General features: G+C 37.3%; 1 protein-coding gene across 1 annotated transcript in view; it reads right to left on the bottom strand.

Moving 5' to 3' along the window:
• The window catches only part of LOC135685722 (uncharacterized), a 46118-nt gene that overhangs the window by 27035 nt on the left and 622 nt on the right, over window positions 1-18461 (bottom strand). Inside the window, exons 2-19 of the mRNA XM_065201768.2 lie at window positions 18261-18397; window positions 14522-14603; window positions 13709-13762; window positions 9592-9672; window positions 8489-8533; window positions 8294-8389; window positions 7506-7567; window positions 6828-6902; window positions 6203-6310; window positions 5720-5816; window positions 5283-5394; window positions 4855-5009; window positions 3944-4254; window positions 3219-3318; window positions 2121-2171; window positions 1490-1624; window positions 577-737; window positions 26-118 (exon numbers count right to left, since the gene is read on the bottom strand). Of these exons, the coding sequence (XP_065057840.2) occupies window positions 26-118; window positions 577-737; window positions 1490-1624; window positions 2121-2171; window positions 3219-3318; window positions 3944-4254; window positions 4855-5009; window positions 5283-5394; window positions 5720-5816; window positions 6203-6310; window positions 6828-6902; window positions 7506-7567; window positions 8294-8389; window positions 8489-8533; window positions 9592-9672; window positions 13709-13762; window positions 14522-14603; window positions 18261-18397 (1955 nt within the window). The remainder of the gene's footprint in view (window positions 1-25; window positions 119-576; window positions 738-1489; window positions 1625-2120; window positions 2172-3218; window positions 3319-3943; window positions 4255-4854; window positions 5010-5282; window positions 5395-5719; window positions 5817-6202; window positions 6311-6827; window positions 6903-7505; window positions 7568-8293; window positions 8390-8488; window positions 8534-9591; window positions 9673-13708; window positions 13763-14521; window positions 14604-18260; window positions 18398-18461) is intronic.

Here is an 18461-nt window from a genome sequence, read left to right as displayed (position 1 = left end):
AACAAACAGATGTGATAGTTGTTACCTTGCCTCTCCAGTCTCTACGAGAATGCTCACAAGTCGCCTTGACTTCATCTTTACTAAGTACTGGTGAACGGCGCCAGTGGCCAAAAGGGAGCTGCAAAGAAATCACCAACTTGCATCATAAGAGATAATGGGCCTTATTCTTAGGTAAACTATGTTTAGATTAAATTCGAATAAGGTTATAGGAATCCTCTGCAGGCTCAAATACTATAACAGTCCTAATGTAGGCTTTTTCATTGGTAAATACTTATCTGAATCACTGTTCAGAGGCTATATTTCGAAAAAAAACCTTCTAATTACAAATTACAAATATATTTTCCCTTTATCTCTAACCCAAATGCTTATAACTTGTCTGATTGAGAAATTGGCTATTCAAATGTTAACTTGATGTTAACTTGAATGTTAATGACTTATTAAAAGATTAAATTCACTTCAAGAGTATAAATATCTAATCAATATTCTTTTCATAATAGAAACAACTTTAACCAAACGATAAAAGAAAAATATCTACCAAATGACGTAAAGGATTAAGCAAAATTGTTTAATTTTCACCTTATCGGTACAAAATTTGGTCCAGCTTTTCTGTCGGTCAGTAAAATCAACGGTTTTCCATTCTTAACAGATTGGAAAGCCTTGTCGCAAATTTCGTCCAAGGCAGGCACTAATCCATCAAGTCCTTCTTCAACTGGGTAAACAATGTCGATAATTTCTGTCTGAAATGAAATTTTATTGGCATTGTATAGGCCTTTGAATAAAAGTTCTATGCTCTAGCTACTCAGCCAGCAGGCATTGCCATCGTCCATGTAGCAGGCTTTGCTAACATATTGGATGCAAAATTCTATAACCATCGGCAATGATGGTCTGACAAGACATTAAATATTGAAAATAAGCTAACTTTCATGCTTGGAATTGAAAATACATTGAATAATTAAAGTATGAAAAATCACGGAAAACAATATAAATTCTGCTGTGGAACTCTGGCATGGAAGCCATTTGGCGCCAACTGCGTAAGGGGCTTGGGGAATCATACCCATCCGGGAATCTTTGGAAGAGAACACTGTCCAAAGACAGCAAAAAAGTTGTTTATTTTTGTCACTTTGAAAACGGCAAATCTAAAGAGGGGTGGAGGGGTTGGGGGTTGCAGTAATCGCAATTTTCGATCAATAAAGTCTTTTTCTGCTTTTTCTATTGTTGAGATAAGATTGCATTACAAACATTTTGGAAATTATATGAATCGTTCAATAGAAGTTATTCTCATTTTCAATCTCGAACTATCCCAGAGAAAATCAAAAGTCGACGCCCATAGAGTATGGAGTGAATAGGGAGCTACTCACCACAAACCAGAGTAACAAGCCCATTCGGATTAAGATTCTTAGTGACATGCCGTAGCCTGGTTACCAGTATACAAACTAAATACAACTGATACAAATTTTAAGCTTAAATTGTAAGTTTCAAGAAGCATTACCTCCCATTTTGGAAGCGAAGAGCTCGTTAGAAGCACCAGATCTCCTGACGACAGGATTGGACTGTCAAGAATGATTCTTTTGCATTGATCCTCTGAAGGTTCCAAAATGTTTGCCTCGGGACCGATTGGACATTCCTGCCAAGAAATTTACTTGAACTAAGCCATTTAACACAAACTTAAAGCAGGTTATTTTGATTTTTTTGATAGTGAAACATTAACCTACCAGTATCTTCATAATAGAAAAATATAATTATCTTGTCTTGCCTGACACCTTTTTGAATCAGCTTGCATACAAAATGCTCCATTTTCATTTCAAATATTGATAACAAAGCTACCACCAAAAGTTTCTGCTGTCGATAATCACTTCCATACAAGTCATTCAGCTCATGGCACAAAAAAGGAACATTGGGGCCAGGAAATGTCATTAACGCTGTAAACCTCATAACAGATTCTTCCGTACACAGAAAAAATAGCACTATCAACAAACATATTTTATGCAGAAAATTTCTTGTACGCGTGACCCTAGATGGCAGACTCTGGGCAGGCTATTGATGCAAACAGCCTTAAGAATGAACACGTGTCTTCTTAACATGCCTTCTTAACACACGTGTCTAGTTCCCATTCTACTTACCAATGACATAACTATTTTTTCCCTGAATGGATCAATCGGGGGGTTGGTCACCTAGATAGAGATAAGTAAATGAAAAATAAGAAAAGAAGAAAGCAGAATCATCAATCAAAGCCTATCTTGTATTCAACAAGGTTCTAATCAAACTTGATGTTATATTCTTTCCTTCAATGATCATGAACACAGCATCTACTGTGTTACTAGCTACGTTAACTTAAATGTGATTGCAACTACTTCCTATATATTCTGTATAAAGCTTCCGATTCATAATATGGAAAATTATGCTTAAAAATGTTCCCTTTTAAAGTTACGATATATCTCAACTTAATAGACTTAAAAGGAATATCTGAACTCAATTTCTGAGTGGAAAAACTGGGAACCATTCAGACCCAGTTACATGGAGAGAACAAAAATTGGACTTTTTCCACGCTCGGAGTAATTAATGAAAATTCAAAACAGATTAAAAGTGTCATAAAAAGGCAGACATGTTTGTGATGCTATTTCTTTACAGAAAGCATTTCCTTACGTTAAGGCAGGTTTCATTAGAGTCAACATATAAAACTAGCATGGAGACAAAACATACAGTATACAATAATGCATACTAAGTAAACACAGAAAACGCAGGCAATCTACGTAAAGAATCAATTGGAGGCATCTGTGCAGTGAAAGGTTACTCCTAACTCCCCTCGTCAGTCTCGTACTTATACAGAAGATTCCCACGGAATCATTAACAAGTGGTCAAATTTCAAAGCATCCCAAAATTGCCCTTTATTAGAGCCAGCGGAGAAACCTGTATAGGTCCAAAAGAGTGACAGGTCTAAACTGCGCCAAGCACAGCCCCTGTTGTGGCCAAAGACATATTGATTTTAATAAACCTAAAGACATGAACTTATCAGCTTCTACAAACATTACTGTTTACACAATCTACTTTATATGTTATAATATTTCAAGAGGAATAAAAGTTGTACACCAAGTACAATAGCAGTTTACCTTAGGCAAATGGGAAAACGGCTGTGAATAAAAAATTCTCTATACATCAAAACCAACATTTCGATAACACGCTGCAAATGTTCAATATTAAGTGATTGAGATGACACATACCTGTGCAAAAAGCTGTTTGAAATAATCGAAGACAAGTTGTGGATACATTGTCATGCAAGCCAGGGGCGTGTCGTTTCCCATTGACCCCAAAGCTTCTTTTCTAAAGTCAAAGACATAAACGTGAATAAGAAAATCACCCAAAGACACATTGCTTGACAAAATAACATTAATTGTATTAAAATCTGTATCTCAGTAGGCTTTGTTTCTCTTGTTCTCGCTATCTTCAAATCTTGCAGTACCAGAAGCTTATAAAGTTGAAATTGTAGTACTATGTATTTGAAAAAATACAAACTTTGTGACGAGTGAATTTTACGAGAGTTTTTCTCGGAATTCCTCTGACCCCACAATTCCTCTGACCCGAAAAAAATGTACTGTGTCTTTCCTGCTTTTCTTTTACATAAAATCAATATGAGAGAGCCCTTGGTTGTGCGATATGACCGTTCATAACAAGGAAAACAGGAAACTGAATGTCACAATGAGTGCCTGATGATGCAGATGATATTAGGTAACAGCCGCCAGGCACCTTTTCTATGTCAATATAACTTTACAATTTGAGGATTTCACTTTTCAGGGTAACCTACCAGTTCCTATTTAAAGACCTTTATCACTTATGCTTAATAGCAGGGGATCGCGAAAACCTTTTTGATAACTGCTACCATTTGAGAAGGTCGTATGTAACCTGGAACAGGCACTATAAAAAATCAAATCTTTTGAAAACAGCTTACGAGTTGATTATCATCGGCAACAGAAGCATATTCAAATCTTCCACAGAGTAACCAAACAGGGGCATTCTTCGATCTGTTTCAACTGATCTGCCTCCCATTGTAGACGATTCTCGTTCTGGTGGAATCTCATCAGGCTCTCTTGCATGCTTCTTCATATATGCGTCACGAAAATGTTGAAGTGTTAGCAAATTTTCTTCGATCCAGTGCTTTACAGGGCGTGCAGTTGAAATGATATGCTTTAGTTCATCGTCTTTTATAATGGATCCGAGCTTAGTGTCCACTAGCAGCATTCTACCGGGCATTAGGCGACCCTTGATAAAAAAATTTTCATTGGTTTTTTAATTGATTATGTGTATAAGAACTTAATAAAAATCACTGAAAAAAATCTCTGCATTGACATTTCCTACAGTTTGAATCAAAATAATAATGTTATTAACCTAAATTATCACGCCCTTGCATAGAACACCTATGATTGTATCAACGCTCTTATTACAAAAAGACCCATGCAGTTGACCCTTAATCATGTTTGCTACCCCTACCACTTTATTTTTGCCTTCCTCGACAGTAGTTGTTACAGGATTCAAAAAAGCTCATTGGCAACTTTCTGTAAGCCATAAAAGCAACTTTCTTATAAATTAAATGTTTGTAGTTTCAACATCGCAACATAAATATTCTCAACTGAAGCAGTCCAAAATTCTAATGGTCTTCTCTTTATAAATTAAAACTGGGAAAGCAGATCTTAGTTCAAGAGATTATTTTCAACTATGGTACCTCATAATTTTCCAGTCTAATGTTTACAGGCATTATCATTTACAGAAAAAAACTTTTCCAGGCATTCACATTTAATGAGTATTGATACCTCTTTTACAATGCTGCAAAGAATTGTATCAAAAAGCACAGATCAAGTTCACCTTGTATATCACTTGCTCCGGGACAACTGAAGAAACACCAACTTCACTAGCCATGATCATGAGACCATCTTTGGTGAGGTAATAGCGGGAAGGTCGTAGGCCATTTCTGTCAAGCACCGCGCCAACATATTGCCCATCAGAAAAAGTGAACAGAGCTTTCGAAGAGAATGAAAGGGATTCAAAGAAAATCCGTTTAGACGTAAAACAAGAATGCTTCTCGAAAGCTAATGAAATTGGAGTGTTATCAAATAAGTAAGCTAATGAGAAAAGATGGAGAAACACAGGAATTTCAAAAGGGTCGAAATAGTTTGAAGAATGTGTGAAAATGTTAGAGAACCTCTTGATGTATATCATACAAATAACAAAACTTTAACTCTGAATAATTATATAAGAGGTTTCTGATGGGTGAGTCTATCACAGTCTTTTACCTGGTCCATCCCATGCTTCCATGGAACATGATGCCCATTTGTAAAAATTCTTCTTCTCACTCCCCATATGAATGTCATTCTGCCATGCTTCTGGTACTAAAGTCATCACCGCCTAAAAGGACGCGGAAAACCAAACAAATGAGAGCAAGAATAATAAAGCTTAATAATGGTAAGATAAGGTAGTAGCGCTAGGATTGACGAGATAATAACATGGAAGAAAATCATTTGCTATTGTATATTGGCTGACTTTGAGTCCTGTGGTGTAATACAATAAGCAAGCTAAAATGATTGTTATTCAGTTGAAGATAGTAAGCAAACAATTTTAAGGGAGAAATAGGCTTGTTTATTCACAAGAAACCTATGACCTTTTGATATACTTATTTTATGACGTCATACAAAGGCAAGCGAGCTGACTCGGGTTATGAGTACCACCTTACCTCTGGTAGGGATCGGTTTCCGGCCATCACAAGAAATTCGATTACATTATCGACACAACCAGAATCCGATTGCTCAGCTTCAATGACTGGAAACAATCTAAAAAAACAAGGCATTGAAGTGACAATAGCTTAACACACAATTTTAGATTCAATTTCTTACGAGAGAAGTTGCTTGGATCCAGAACTAGGCCAAAAATAACAGATTTGCTTATGCTTGACATAAAACTTTCACATGTGAAGATCAAAAAGGCATTTTCTCAAAACGATGACTACCGTACTTGCCAATCATAAATACAAAGAAGAGGCCTACCAGTTGACTGATTCCTTGAATTAATACGGGATAAACATCTAATTTTTATTTTCAAGATTACAAGAAATTTCCTTTTCAGGGATACGAGCGACAAGAAAAGAAGTAAATATAAGGTCGACAGAGCTTATAAAACCGTCAGCTTTCTAGAGTTTGTTTATATAAAAATTTCTTGCCTCTGTAAATTATTTCCATAATATTTGCTCTGCATGTTTCCTTCTCTCGCTATCATGTTCTTTATATTTCCTTGAATTGTGTTTATTTCACCATTATGAGCAAGAAGTCTGTGAAAAATAATTAACTATATAAAGATAGAAGGTTTTAGAACAATAAAATGCAGAACAATTTTCTCAATTATAAGGAGTTCTTCAAGAGAAAAAAAGTAGCATTCAGTGTTAGGATTTCTTAAGAAAAACTCGTGCAATAAACGAGAAGGAACAAAAGTGAGACAAATAGTTGGCATAAACTAACTTCAAAGAAAATATAGTTATCAATTAAGGGATTCAAAGCTATGGATCAAACATGTTTTTTGCTACCTGTAGATGTAATGGATTCTACGTGTATTTGAGTGTTTGTGCATACGTGTACGTGTATTCGTGTACGTTGTATATTTACGTGAATGCAAATAATCAGGCATAGTACTTTGCAGTTGTTGAGGTCACTTGCAATTCTTTTAGGACAATGGGCAAAAAAGCAAACCGATCTGTTCCAGCAAGATAATCAACAGACTTGTAAGGATTGAAAAACAAATTATTGCACAAGGTATAGGCCAGTAAGCTTCATTGTAAGATTATATGTTACCTTTGAGGGTGTGCCCTCTCCCAACTAGGGTTGGTGTTGGTTGAGAATCGGCTATGTACCAGAGAGAAGTGAGTCCTGTGGTAGAAACCAACCAAATTTAGTCAATAAAATCCAAAAATGTAGATTGATATAATCTTGGATTAAAAGCAGCACACAAAAACTTGTGAATGAGTTTTCATGTCAAAAAATATTCTGAAAGAATTTCGAGAGCAAATTTGAGAAAGAGTTATAGGAATAATAAAGGGAAAGAAGGTGAAACCACGGTAAGCATACGGTATTATAAACCGAAAAAATTGATATACAGGTGAAACTGTGCAAAGGCGTCGAGCAATTGGCTCTGAAATTTCAATACACATTTAAAGTCTTTTTTTGCATTTACTTCTTAGCATCCGAAGGTAGTTTTAGGACACTGAGAACGAGATGCTATGCTGGTGGAGCCATTTCCTGGTCATTCCTCACGATGTGACCTCATTTCGTGATTCCTACGCATGGAATTACAACGACCCGGCTCTCCTCACTCGGTGAGAACTCGGTCTTGTCCGGGGCTCGAACCACGACCCATTGGTCTGTATTCAGCGACCCTAACCACTGAACCATCCCCGCACTTTCAATATATAGATTGAAAATCTTGAAAAGCATTTTATAAAAAAGAACAAAGTAAGAATATAATATCCTTACTCAAAGTCTTCATCCTGCAAATCCAGATAGAACTGCGGCAACTGTTTTGGAGTTAGAAGCCCCTAAATGACATATGGAGACATTAATACTAGGCCGGTATTAAAAAGATAATTTGATAAAAACTAGCATATACCAAACTTAAAATATTCCATTTGGTTCAATGTTAGTTGATGCCAGAATCCAGAAAGCTATTAACCCTTCCTTGGGACAATATCCTAAAGTTCTGATAACGTTCCTCATAAAACAGGTGGGACATGAGCAGGGGCGTACCTTGACGATTTGGAGTAGGGGGTGTAAACAGGTGAATTGACCGACCAAAATTCAACTCTTGCTAGTCAATATATATACATCAAAATACTATATAAAGTCAAGATACGCATTTACCGACAATTCATAACATTTACCGACCACCCGTAAAATTTACCGACAAACTTTCCACCTCCCCAACCCCCCCCCCTCCCCTTCTTAGGCACGCCCCTGGACATGAGTTGACACTTCAGATTCTCTGGTTTTTGTTGCATTGCTTTTTGGCTCTGATGAATTCACCCATTTATACATGAAAAACTTAGCGATTAATTTATAGTTTGAGAATTTTTCAATTAGCTTTGGCACAATTATTTTAGCAAACATTTTTTGCACATCATCTTAATCTAATAACTGTATTAAAAGGAATGTTCACAATTATGGTGAATTAAAAGCTGAATGAGTCAACCATACCATCAATATGAAATATAATAACTTTGGCACTACCTCTTATATAACTAGAGACAAAAAAATAAAAAACAAACCTTGTATACAACAGTCTCAGACGATAAACTGCACAAGTAGAATCTTCGGTCGTGCTGTGGTATTTTGTGGGTTGCTGTTTTTCTCATTAAGTAAACCTGGAAGTAGGCAATAACGTTTTAGGTTATATAATGCAGAGAGGTTCAGATCAACAAACTTTAAATCTGAAGTGGTAAATATGATATAGTTTGTCTAACCTGTTTTTTGAACTCATCCTGTGGCAAATTGCTGCTTACAAAAATCTGAAAAAAACCAAAGTTACAGATGCAGTCAAAAATGAAGTCAGTGAAAGACTTTCAAGTTTCTTATTTAAAGTAGGTTTATGAACGATCCCCAAGTTGCAGTAGCGGTGTCACATTAGAGAGGTATTTAAAAAGTAGAGGAGAACAGCAATGTTAAGGCATGTTCTAAGCTTGCATTCAAACTAGTCGTATTTTTCAATGCCCATTTTTGTTATCAAGGATTCTCCAGATGGCACTAACTAACTAGTCAAATATTGTTCTGTAAAATATTGTTCAACGATCATAAAAGCTATGCAGTGCTTTTACCAGGACGAAAAATTTCATTATTTTCTAATTTTTGTATGGTATTACTAGGTCGTATTCAACATTGTATTGATCGATTGAGATATGTGGCATGTTCAGCATCATATTTCGTTTTGATTCTAAAGTAAATGATTGATATGACAATTCTATCCATATGTTGGACATTTTTCGTTACAGCAAGCCATAGAGAGGCCCTAGTTCAATAGATTTAAACAGATATATGCTACCTATTCGAAGCGAAGTATACTTTTGCAATAAATCATTTATTCAATGAAGGAATTTTGAAAGACAAGGGTTGAAAAAAACGATTGTCACCTAAAAACACTTTAAAACCAAAAAATCGAAATCGGCAAAAATTCAAAAAAGTAAATTTGAACCAAACCGGACTACGTGATTTTCTGAAAATGTATAGAAGCATTTGCCTATAGTGACCCCTTGGTTTCTAGGGTCATGCACCCAAAGCTCTCCATAGATGTTTCTTATTCACCTTTACAGCGATTTCTGTTCTTATTTCAAAGTAAATCAACAGCTCTGTTTTGAATTAAAAGCTGGACGTCCAGATGACATTTCCTGGCGGAACATATCGATAAACATTAAAACTGATCACTAAAAGTAGTCTAATTTCGCATTGTTATAACAAGATTTAGCTGTACGTGTCAGGTTTGCAACAGATGGCCTTATGGCTAGATAGGTATCGCATTTTTGAAGCCGGCCAGATTTATTTCATAATGTTTGTTGGAGAAGAGTTAGCATACCTGCTTTATTATCGGTTTCAAATTTCGTGCCCAGTCTCCTATGCACTCGTTATTGTATGGCACGTCTCTCCATGCTATTACCTGAAGAAAAAGACAGAAAGAACTAAAATTTATTTCCATTTAATTAAAGGGAGGAGATTCAAAATGCCAAAATAGCATTATTCTTCCACGGTATGATACTGATGTAAAGAGATACAATTACTGGAAATATATCTTATTGTGCTAACAACAAAAGCAGAAATATTTTCGTAATTGCTGCTTCATGCCTTGTTGGAGCTATATACTACTTACTATTTCAAAAAAGCTTTATTCAATACTTTCGCTACATTGGGAGAGTCTCTTGCAAAGTCAAACTATGCTTATTTCTAGGGCCTGTTTACACGGGATCGGATGCAAACGGATCCGTACCCGAAGTGGTACGGATAGGTTTTGCGTTTACACGGGACCTGGCGGATCCGATCCTATTTGGATCTGCTATCCGCACCCGTTTGGGATCGCTTTTGAAGATGGTCCCGTTTGGATCTGATTCAAAAAGGTCAAAATGTCTGCTTTATAAAAATGAATAAAGAGGTTGATAAAGGACCAAAGAGCAAATTTTTTGGTTGGACTGTTAAGGAGATGGCTCTACTGCTGAAAGTTTTGCTGGAAAATAAAGTAAACAGAATCCAAGGGGCAACTTATTGAGAAATAACAAAAGGCAAATACAATAGCCTTCAATCGCTATAAAGGATCAATTATTTTCTCCCTTCTGAGGTTGAATAATTGCCGCCAAAGTGAGACCATCAAAATATGTGCCGACGCTTTGTACCGGAGCTAGCTTAATAGCCCACCATTCCCAGAGGAAGTATTCATTGAACTGATGGAAACTACAACACGTTCAGTTGAATTCAGTTTTAACAACGAAATGTACCAACAAAAGGATGGTGTCGCTATGGGTAGCCCTCTGGGACCTGCCTTGGCCAATATCTTTGTTGGCTTTCATGAAGAGCGTTTGTTCGACTACGACCAAAAGCCAGGTGTCTATTTTCGGTATGTGGATGACAGATATACCATTTTCAAAACAGAGGCTGAGTGTGATATTTTTCTAAAACACCTTAATAGCCTACACCCAGCCCTCCAGTTTACGTCTGTAAAGGAAGAAAATGATTCCTTGCCATTATTAGATGTTTTGGTCGAAAAGTCTAACACTGGATTTCTTACCAGTGTATATCCTACTTTCAGGGTTGTAGAGCTAGGGGGGGCTCAGAGGGGCTGAGCCCCCCTTGTTTATGCATAAAATTGGCAATTTCCTACTTTTGCTATTGTTTTTTGGAAAATTTTGTGCAAGGGCCCCCTTGTTATTTTGATAGCACTACACCACTGCCTACTTTTACCGGTCAGTACATACGCTGAAATTCATTCTGCCCAAAACAACGCAAAGTCAACCTTGTCAAAACATTAGTACATAGGGCACTTATGATCTGCTCGAAATCTAAACTACACGCTGAACTGGAAAAACTTAAAACGATCTTTCTGGACAACGCCTATCCAGAAGACGTAATTTTATCTTATACTAAGGAGAAGATCGCAAGTTTTTCGGCTGTTTAAAAGTTTGATCCGCAAAAGTGCCCAGTTTATTTGAAACTACCTTGGATTGGTAACACTTCCTTGCGATTCGAGAGTCAGATTAGGCAAGCCATAACTAAATGTTTCTTTGCTGTCAATCCTCGGATTGTTCACAGCACTAGGAGAGCCCTTCCATCCATTCAAAAGGATTTCATTCCTACCAACCAAAAAAGTTCCGTCATTTATGAATTTACGTGCCAGTGTGATTCTGGCTACGTAGGACGCACAACCCAAAGATTGGAATATAGGATAAAACAGCATGTTCCTTCCAACATAAGAAACAAAACTGCCCCCCAAAGAGAACAGCCTCCTCGATCTTGTAGGTCTAGAAACACTGTTAAAACAAGTGATTCTGCCATCGGTCAACATCTTTTAGACAACCCAGATTGTGCAAATCTCTATAATGACGACATGTTTTTGATAATTGGCAGAGCCCGGTCGTCCTTCCATCTAGCAGTTTTGGAGTCAATCCACATAAAAACGAAAAAGCCGCCATTGTGTAGACAAAAGGAGTTCGTTTTCTCTCTTGGACTCCATTGGTAATTTTTCTTAAGGCTCGCGGTACTGATTGGTCAACTATACCGGTCTTGTGCTTGCGTTTTTCTGATTGACCTATTTCGATGCACAACTGAGTATATATTTTTCATCGTGTTCTTTCGGAATCTTATTCTGACGTTTTATGCTCAGAGAAGTGTCAGACGAAAAAGCTTTTAGTATGTCGTAAAATGTTTGCTTTTCTCAAAGCCATTTTCAAATTCTGTAACGCTAAAAAAATTGTTCACAATTTTCAAGCAGAGGTACACTAAACAGGAGATTGAGGATCTCAACCAACTGGTGAAGTTATTGGAATGAGCACACAAATCTGCGCATTTTTTATCCATAAGAATCCGATCCCGTGTAAACGCAAATATTTTCAGATCCGATCCCCTGTAAACACCCCCTTAAAAATGAGTCCAAATGGATCCGATAATGTTTGGATCTGATCCCGTGTAAACAGGGCCTTAAAGTGTAAGGTAGGCGTTTAGGCATTGGCCTATTTTTCGTCAATGAGTTGACAATTTTTCCTCTTTTGTAAGCTTGAAAGAGACAATTCGTTTGATTATGTTGTTTTTACCTCCTTAGATTAGATTGAGTTTTGATTACCCGGCTCTGCCATTGGATAATTCGCTTGATCTACACCTGCCACCTGGTTTTACAATTTCACATACACTTTAACATTGTCAGTTCTGGGACGTCTATAAAAAGATCCTGGACAGGCATTATTGATTAAAGGGGATGCCAAGGCTCATGATCACGTGAAACTGGACACGTGAAATTTCCAGCATCTTGAAAAGAACGACATGTTCTAATGCCTCGGAGACGTCTTATTGTGTTATTGAAGCTACTAGGACAATAATTAGGCAGGGTATTTAATGGTAACGATGGCTACATCTGAATTACTTATCTCTACCGCAGTAGCAACTGTGGTCTCCTGTTGTTACTTTGATTGTTTTTTATAGTTTTCTGATATTATCGAAATAAAAAACGTTGATGGGGGTAAATTTCTGAACGGTGCTATTGTTATTGGTTTTTTATGGTAAAACATAAAGAATTAACTATAATAGCTCTTTCTTGTCTATACATAGAGATAAAACCCTGCAGCTCTGTTCAAACTCTTACCTAATGCTTTGAAAAAATATTGCAATAACAAAAGATTTGCTCCATTTGTGGAAACAGTTGACACTGTGTGGCATTGCAGTGAACGCAAATTTTTGGTAGCTCGGATAAATGGATCTTTAGAGGGCACATTTATTTAGCCAAGATAATTACTGCCATGTTTACATTTTAATAACACTAGGGTGATTTCAAGCGTCTAAAGCTTAGGGAAATGTGAAGTTCTCCTCAGCATTTAGTAAACATTGAAAAATATAATACCGTAATGCCTCGAACAAGCGCCTCCCTCAAATAAGCGCCCCCTCAAATAAGCGCCCACTCTAGAGGTGAAATTATTGAATAAGCCCTCCCCCTCGAATAAGTGCCCACCCCTCGAATAAGCGCCTATCCTTCAACCTTCAGAAACGGGCGCTTATTCGAATTTTCGACTAAAACGTAATTGGAAGGCAATTCACCAAGAAAGATTGAATGACCAACACAGTTTGTTTTAGTTTCATTCTCATTTTTTGCCTTCGCATCGTAATAACATGCTTCAATTGTAAACACATTCATTTTTTTAGTCACTTCCAAATTTTTTTTTTAAATAAGCGCCCCCGTCGATTAAGCGCTTTTTTCGAAAAAGCGCCCACCCTCGAGCCTCAGGAATTAAATAAGCGCCCGGGCGCTTATTCGAGGCATTACGGTATGTAGAATTGTGTAAAAAAAATATGCTTACTTGGGACCAAGAATTGCAAAAGATCGCCTACACTTAGACAACACAAGTAATTCAAACTCACCTTGGCCAGCATCCTAATTTATACCACTAGTAAGGCAGTGTTTAAGGCATACAAGAAAGGTTGATAGGGTTTACAAAAAATACCTGAAGGGAGCATTCATGAGCAATCTTCTCCATTTCACACATACAATGTGAGGCCTGTATTTTAAGAAAATAAAAAGTAACAAAATCAGTACATGTCAAAACAGTTCAGTAGCTACGGTCTGTTACACCAATGCAATGTCTATCTGGTATGTACGTTAAGACGACTGGCATATGTAAAGTAATACCCTGGGTATCAGAGCCACAGTGAAATAAAGGATAAAGCAATGATAGAGCCTTATTGAATTAGTGGGTGTAACAGGGTGTAGCCGTTAATGGAGAGAGGAGAAAGGAGGTCTTTCCTCTTTCTCCTCTTATTGCCTTCCACATTTTTTCTGTCCATATGGCTCAGGCACCTAGTAGTGAAGTAGTGAAGTAATTGCAATTATACAGAACCGAAGAGCTTCTTTCTTAGCATCACGTTATTCCTAGACTTTAGAGCCATGCACAGCCTTATAGAGAACTAAGGGGGTAACTAACTCAAGCTAATAATAAAGAACAAAAGCAAACTACAAACAAAGCCAATAAATACTTTTAAAAACCTGGTAAAAATAGGGACGGGGGGATGGGACGGGGATGTTTACATTTGAATACGGTATGTATTTTCTTCATTCTTTTCTATTGTAATTCCTGTAATTCCGTTGCTTACTAACTCAATACGTTTTCCTGTTTCTAGTACAGATGTGTTTTCTTTGTGCGGTACATGGTTTCGTTTCGTAAAATGCCTGTTTTCGAGGTAGCAATTCTGTAGTTAGTTTCGATATCCTGAATCCGAAAATTCACAATGATTTTTACTTATTGGTAATATAAAGAAACCTTTTTTGGGTCCAGATCCAAAAACAGAATGCCAGTTGCGTAAGATCCAATTTTTGGAACTTGATCTTCATCTCCATTGTACCTTTTAAAGATGAAAAACAAATTATCTACCAATAACAAGACTATAACGAAAACTGGAAATATAGCAACCTTCTTACAAGAACTTATAAAAGATGGATATGGGTTTTTTTCATACCGAAGTAAATAAAGGAACAAAAAAGGTTTTGTTATCGCCTACTTTGAAGTGTCGCTCCATAACTAAAAGTCGTGGACGAACCAGATTAAATCGCTAAATTCAACCCGTAAAAGATATTATGTATTAAGGTGACAAAACCAGTTTAGGATTTCTTCTGATACTTCAATCAATATAGGCATAACAAATAGAAGAAGCGTGTAGGAATTTTCTGCTTTATTTTTAATAATACTATGAATTGAAAGCTATGGAAGATTTTTAAGCAATTTGGTTATTAAGTAAAATGGTGATTGAATGAAATTTAATCAAAATGAGTTTCACGAGGGGAATTCGTCTTTCAAATAATGCGGCCTAAGTTGATATTTATTTCCGATTCGTTCTGGTCTCTTGTGGCGTACTTCTTCACGTACCCGTTCTACAAGAACATGCGCAATAGTGTCGAGTCTTTTGTCCTCCTGGGGTTTTCAAGTTTAGAATACCCGAAGTGTGTCTCATATTGTTTGGCGTACCCCTTAGAATAACCCAAGTGTGTCTCACATTGCTTGGCGATGCCTCATTACAAGAGTGTCGTTCGCTCTTTCGCAACCCACACACTCTTTATTTTAAAACTTGCTTCTTTCGGTATAACTTTGACAGTTTTAGTATTTTTTCCAGGATGATAAAAACTTCTCATACTTTTGTGTATCTCTTATGCTTTTGCCATTTTGATGCATTCAGGTAGGACTGATGCATCTGCTAATATTGGGGAAAAAATTCTTTTCTTGCCCATTCCCTCCCAAATATCGTTTATGCTTTAAGTTTGTCTGTAACTTCCCCTAGTAACCTCTACCTGCTAGAGCTTTATGGTAGGTTGAGCGATTTGCGCCGATGCACCAACGGCCTAACTCGCTCTCGATGACGTAGGAAGGTAGCCTCACGACTGACTTCCATGTCTTTCTGAGGGGGCATTTTTGCCCTACATCTTGCATTGTTAATTCTGCCCTGAGTCAGAAAATTAATTCCCTCTGTTATATAATCTCAACTCTTATTTCAGCAAGATTAACTTTGGTTGTATAAGTAACCTAGGTAAGTCACAAATATTTCTAGTGGTTGTATTAAAATCCTGTGAGAAATAACAGCCTCTGTAGCATTTCTGTGGAGTTTGAAAAGTTACAACAGCGCCCATAAGTTAAACTTAGCTGTTGTAAAGCCACAGTACCTATTTACATATCAAAGAATTTACCATCTATGGATGCTGTTGATGCATTTTTCCTGTACTTAAAAGCCTAACAACTTATAAGCTCTCTTTATCTTCAACCATTCATCGCAGTATTTGCTACATGATTTTGCCTCAAACTAAATTATTTCTCAACGATTCCTACAATTGAAATTCTTTGTCTAAATTTTCCATAATTTGGTCCCACGCTAAGCAAGATAAAATTTCTTGAAAATTTGATGACAGAAACATCAGCTGATACAGATTAAATATTTAATATGAAATCTCAGGCTTTAGATTTCAGCTCTTTTAGGAAGGTAATCCAATTCATATGTTACGATTAAAACCGTTCAGCAGGTACAAAATGAGAGGCATCCCCTTCAGTTGAAAACGGATAACGAATTTTCCTTTGGCGGACACCGAGAAATAACGGACATCAACAAACAACGGCCAATTTTATCCGAGCATTTTCTCTGCAGTCAATCCTTGTGCAGTGTAACCCCCAAAAAGGACAGCTCGTCATAACAGACAGTAGCTCTGGCTTCGTATGCTACATCACAATCTACAACAGCAACAGCTGCATAGAGGGAGGAGTATTAGGAGAAGACGCGTTACTTTTGACAGGTCCCATTATGGTTGTGTCGCTCAAGGACTGATGGGAGGCGTCACCCTAATCATGCAACCAAATCAAAAAATTGAAACAATAGGAAGTGTTATATGGAGTACCCATGGTGTTGCGAGGTTACCTTTGAAGGATGCAACATAAACTTGATCCAAGTCCAGAGCTCGGAGGCACTTGGCGATACTTATCTTCATATTTAGCAATTCATGCCCTTTTCCTTCATGCTAGGCCCGCTATTTCGTCATGATTGCAAATATCGAGCAAAGAGCTCATAATGCTAGGCAGGGTGAGATGTACACTCATTCCATTATCGATTAGTATTCAGTTTTCTACATGTTTATGAGACAGACTATAACCTTGCAGTTACTCTTATTATATGTCATACTCTTGCCCAGGCCCAGCCAAGTTCACAACATCATATGACTGTATACCATCATTTGAAGTTCACAACCCCTGGATACCACTTTGCGGTACTCATGTGGTAAGCAAATTGTGAAACGATAGTTTGACCTAGGCGTCTTTTCTTCAACAAAGATGGCCTCCAGCAAGTCTAAATAAATGATTTATCAATTTGCTGCTTGAAGTCACTTTGTACGCTACCCGTTAATACATGGAAATTACATACAGTTTGATTAAATAGACAATAGATGCTTTTTTCATTAAGAATGTCCATTAGCATGCTTATTTTAGCTTTTGCCACCTGTTTTTGAACAAAAGGATCATGGAGACATGCTACCCAAAATGCGCAGTCAACCATCCTGGGCCATTTTCTGCCAATCAGACTTTTGATCCCAGTATTGTCAGACAAAGTACTATATTCCAAAACAGATGAATGAAGGGTCTTTGAAAAAAGGGGCGTGAGATCAAGGCTCAACTCCTAGTCTTGCTTGATAGGACAAGTGAAAGTTAATTGTGACCGTTTGCAAATCGTAATACCCTTTTTTTGGATAAAATCGTTTCTTTCGGTCTAGTAGATAAAAGCGAACTCTCTTTTTTAAAATCCTGGTTGTTTCTTTGTCTAATTCTAAGCTCATTCTAACTCCGGTTCAGGCACCGCAAAGCGTTGAGAAGATGGGGGGGGGGGGGTCTAAAAAAAGTCCGGGGGCTAAAACCGAATAAAAAACAGACTTTATTTGTGGTTCACTTCTTAATATTTCGCATTTTTCGCAAAATGTGGGGGGGGGGGGCTAAATTCCCCCAGCTCCCTGCTTCGCGGTGCCAAAATTAGCTCGTGGCTTTTGCACGTGATAAATTCATGTTGATTGGTGAAAACATAATCAACACAGCGTGCTATTTTCCTCAAGGGCACTTTCGATCCGCACTGGCATGCGAAATTTGGTCCGGAAATGCAAAAATATCAAGCCAAACAAGCCAGCACTCTTTAGTATCATCCGGTCATCATGTGTCGTTTATTTGTAATGTCATTCATATTATCATCATGATTTTTATTTTATTAAATTTACAATTTCAAATTGACTTTTTCATTGCAAAAAATAGTGGAACATTATTTGGAACATGCTCAAGCCCGGGCTGAGTAACAAGAGACCGAATGTGGGCGTGGGTCCAAATTTATTGTCTTCAGTAATGTATTGTGTTTTGATATGAATAAACATTTTATGGGACAATTTTGGACAGGTACAAGAAAGTCTTTCCCTACAACCAAAACGTTCTTCTTTAAAATGATTGCTTCCTTAATAGTGATATGAAAGCTGCAGGTAATAGTACTTACAATGTTTCAGCCAGGTATTTCCTGTATAATTTATGGGGCAATGCTGTCATTACCCCTGCCCCATCCCCGGTGTCATCACATTGGCATCCACCACGATGGTTCATATGAACAAGCATTCTTTGCGATTCTCTGAGGATCTACGAAAAGGAAATCAAACATTTAAAGCAGGACTTTTGGGGCCGATCTAGGTAAAACGGGCGG

This window comes from Rhopilema esculentum, chromosome 15 (genome assembly GCF_057945365.1).
Source record: "Rhopilema esculentum isolate cy_ngs chromosome 15, ASM5794536v1, whole genome shotgun sequence".
In the NCBI taxonomy this organism is placed as follows: Eukaryota; Metazoa; Cnidaria; class Scyphozoa; order Rhizostomeae; family Rhizostomatidae; genus Rhopilema; species Rhopilema esculentum.
The sequence above is the reverse complement of the archived record's forward strand: the minus strand, read 5'-3'. Positions and strand labels throughout refer to the sequence as shown.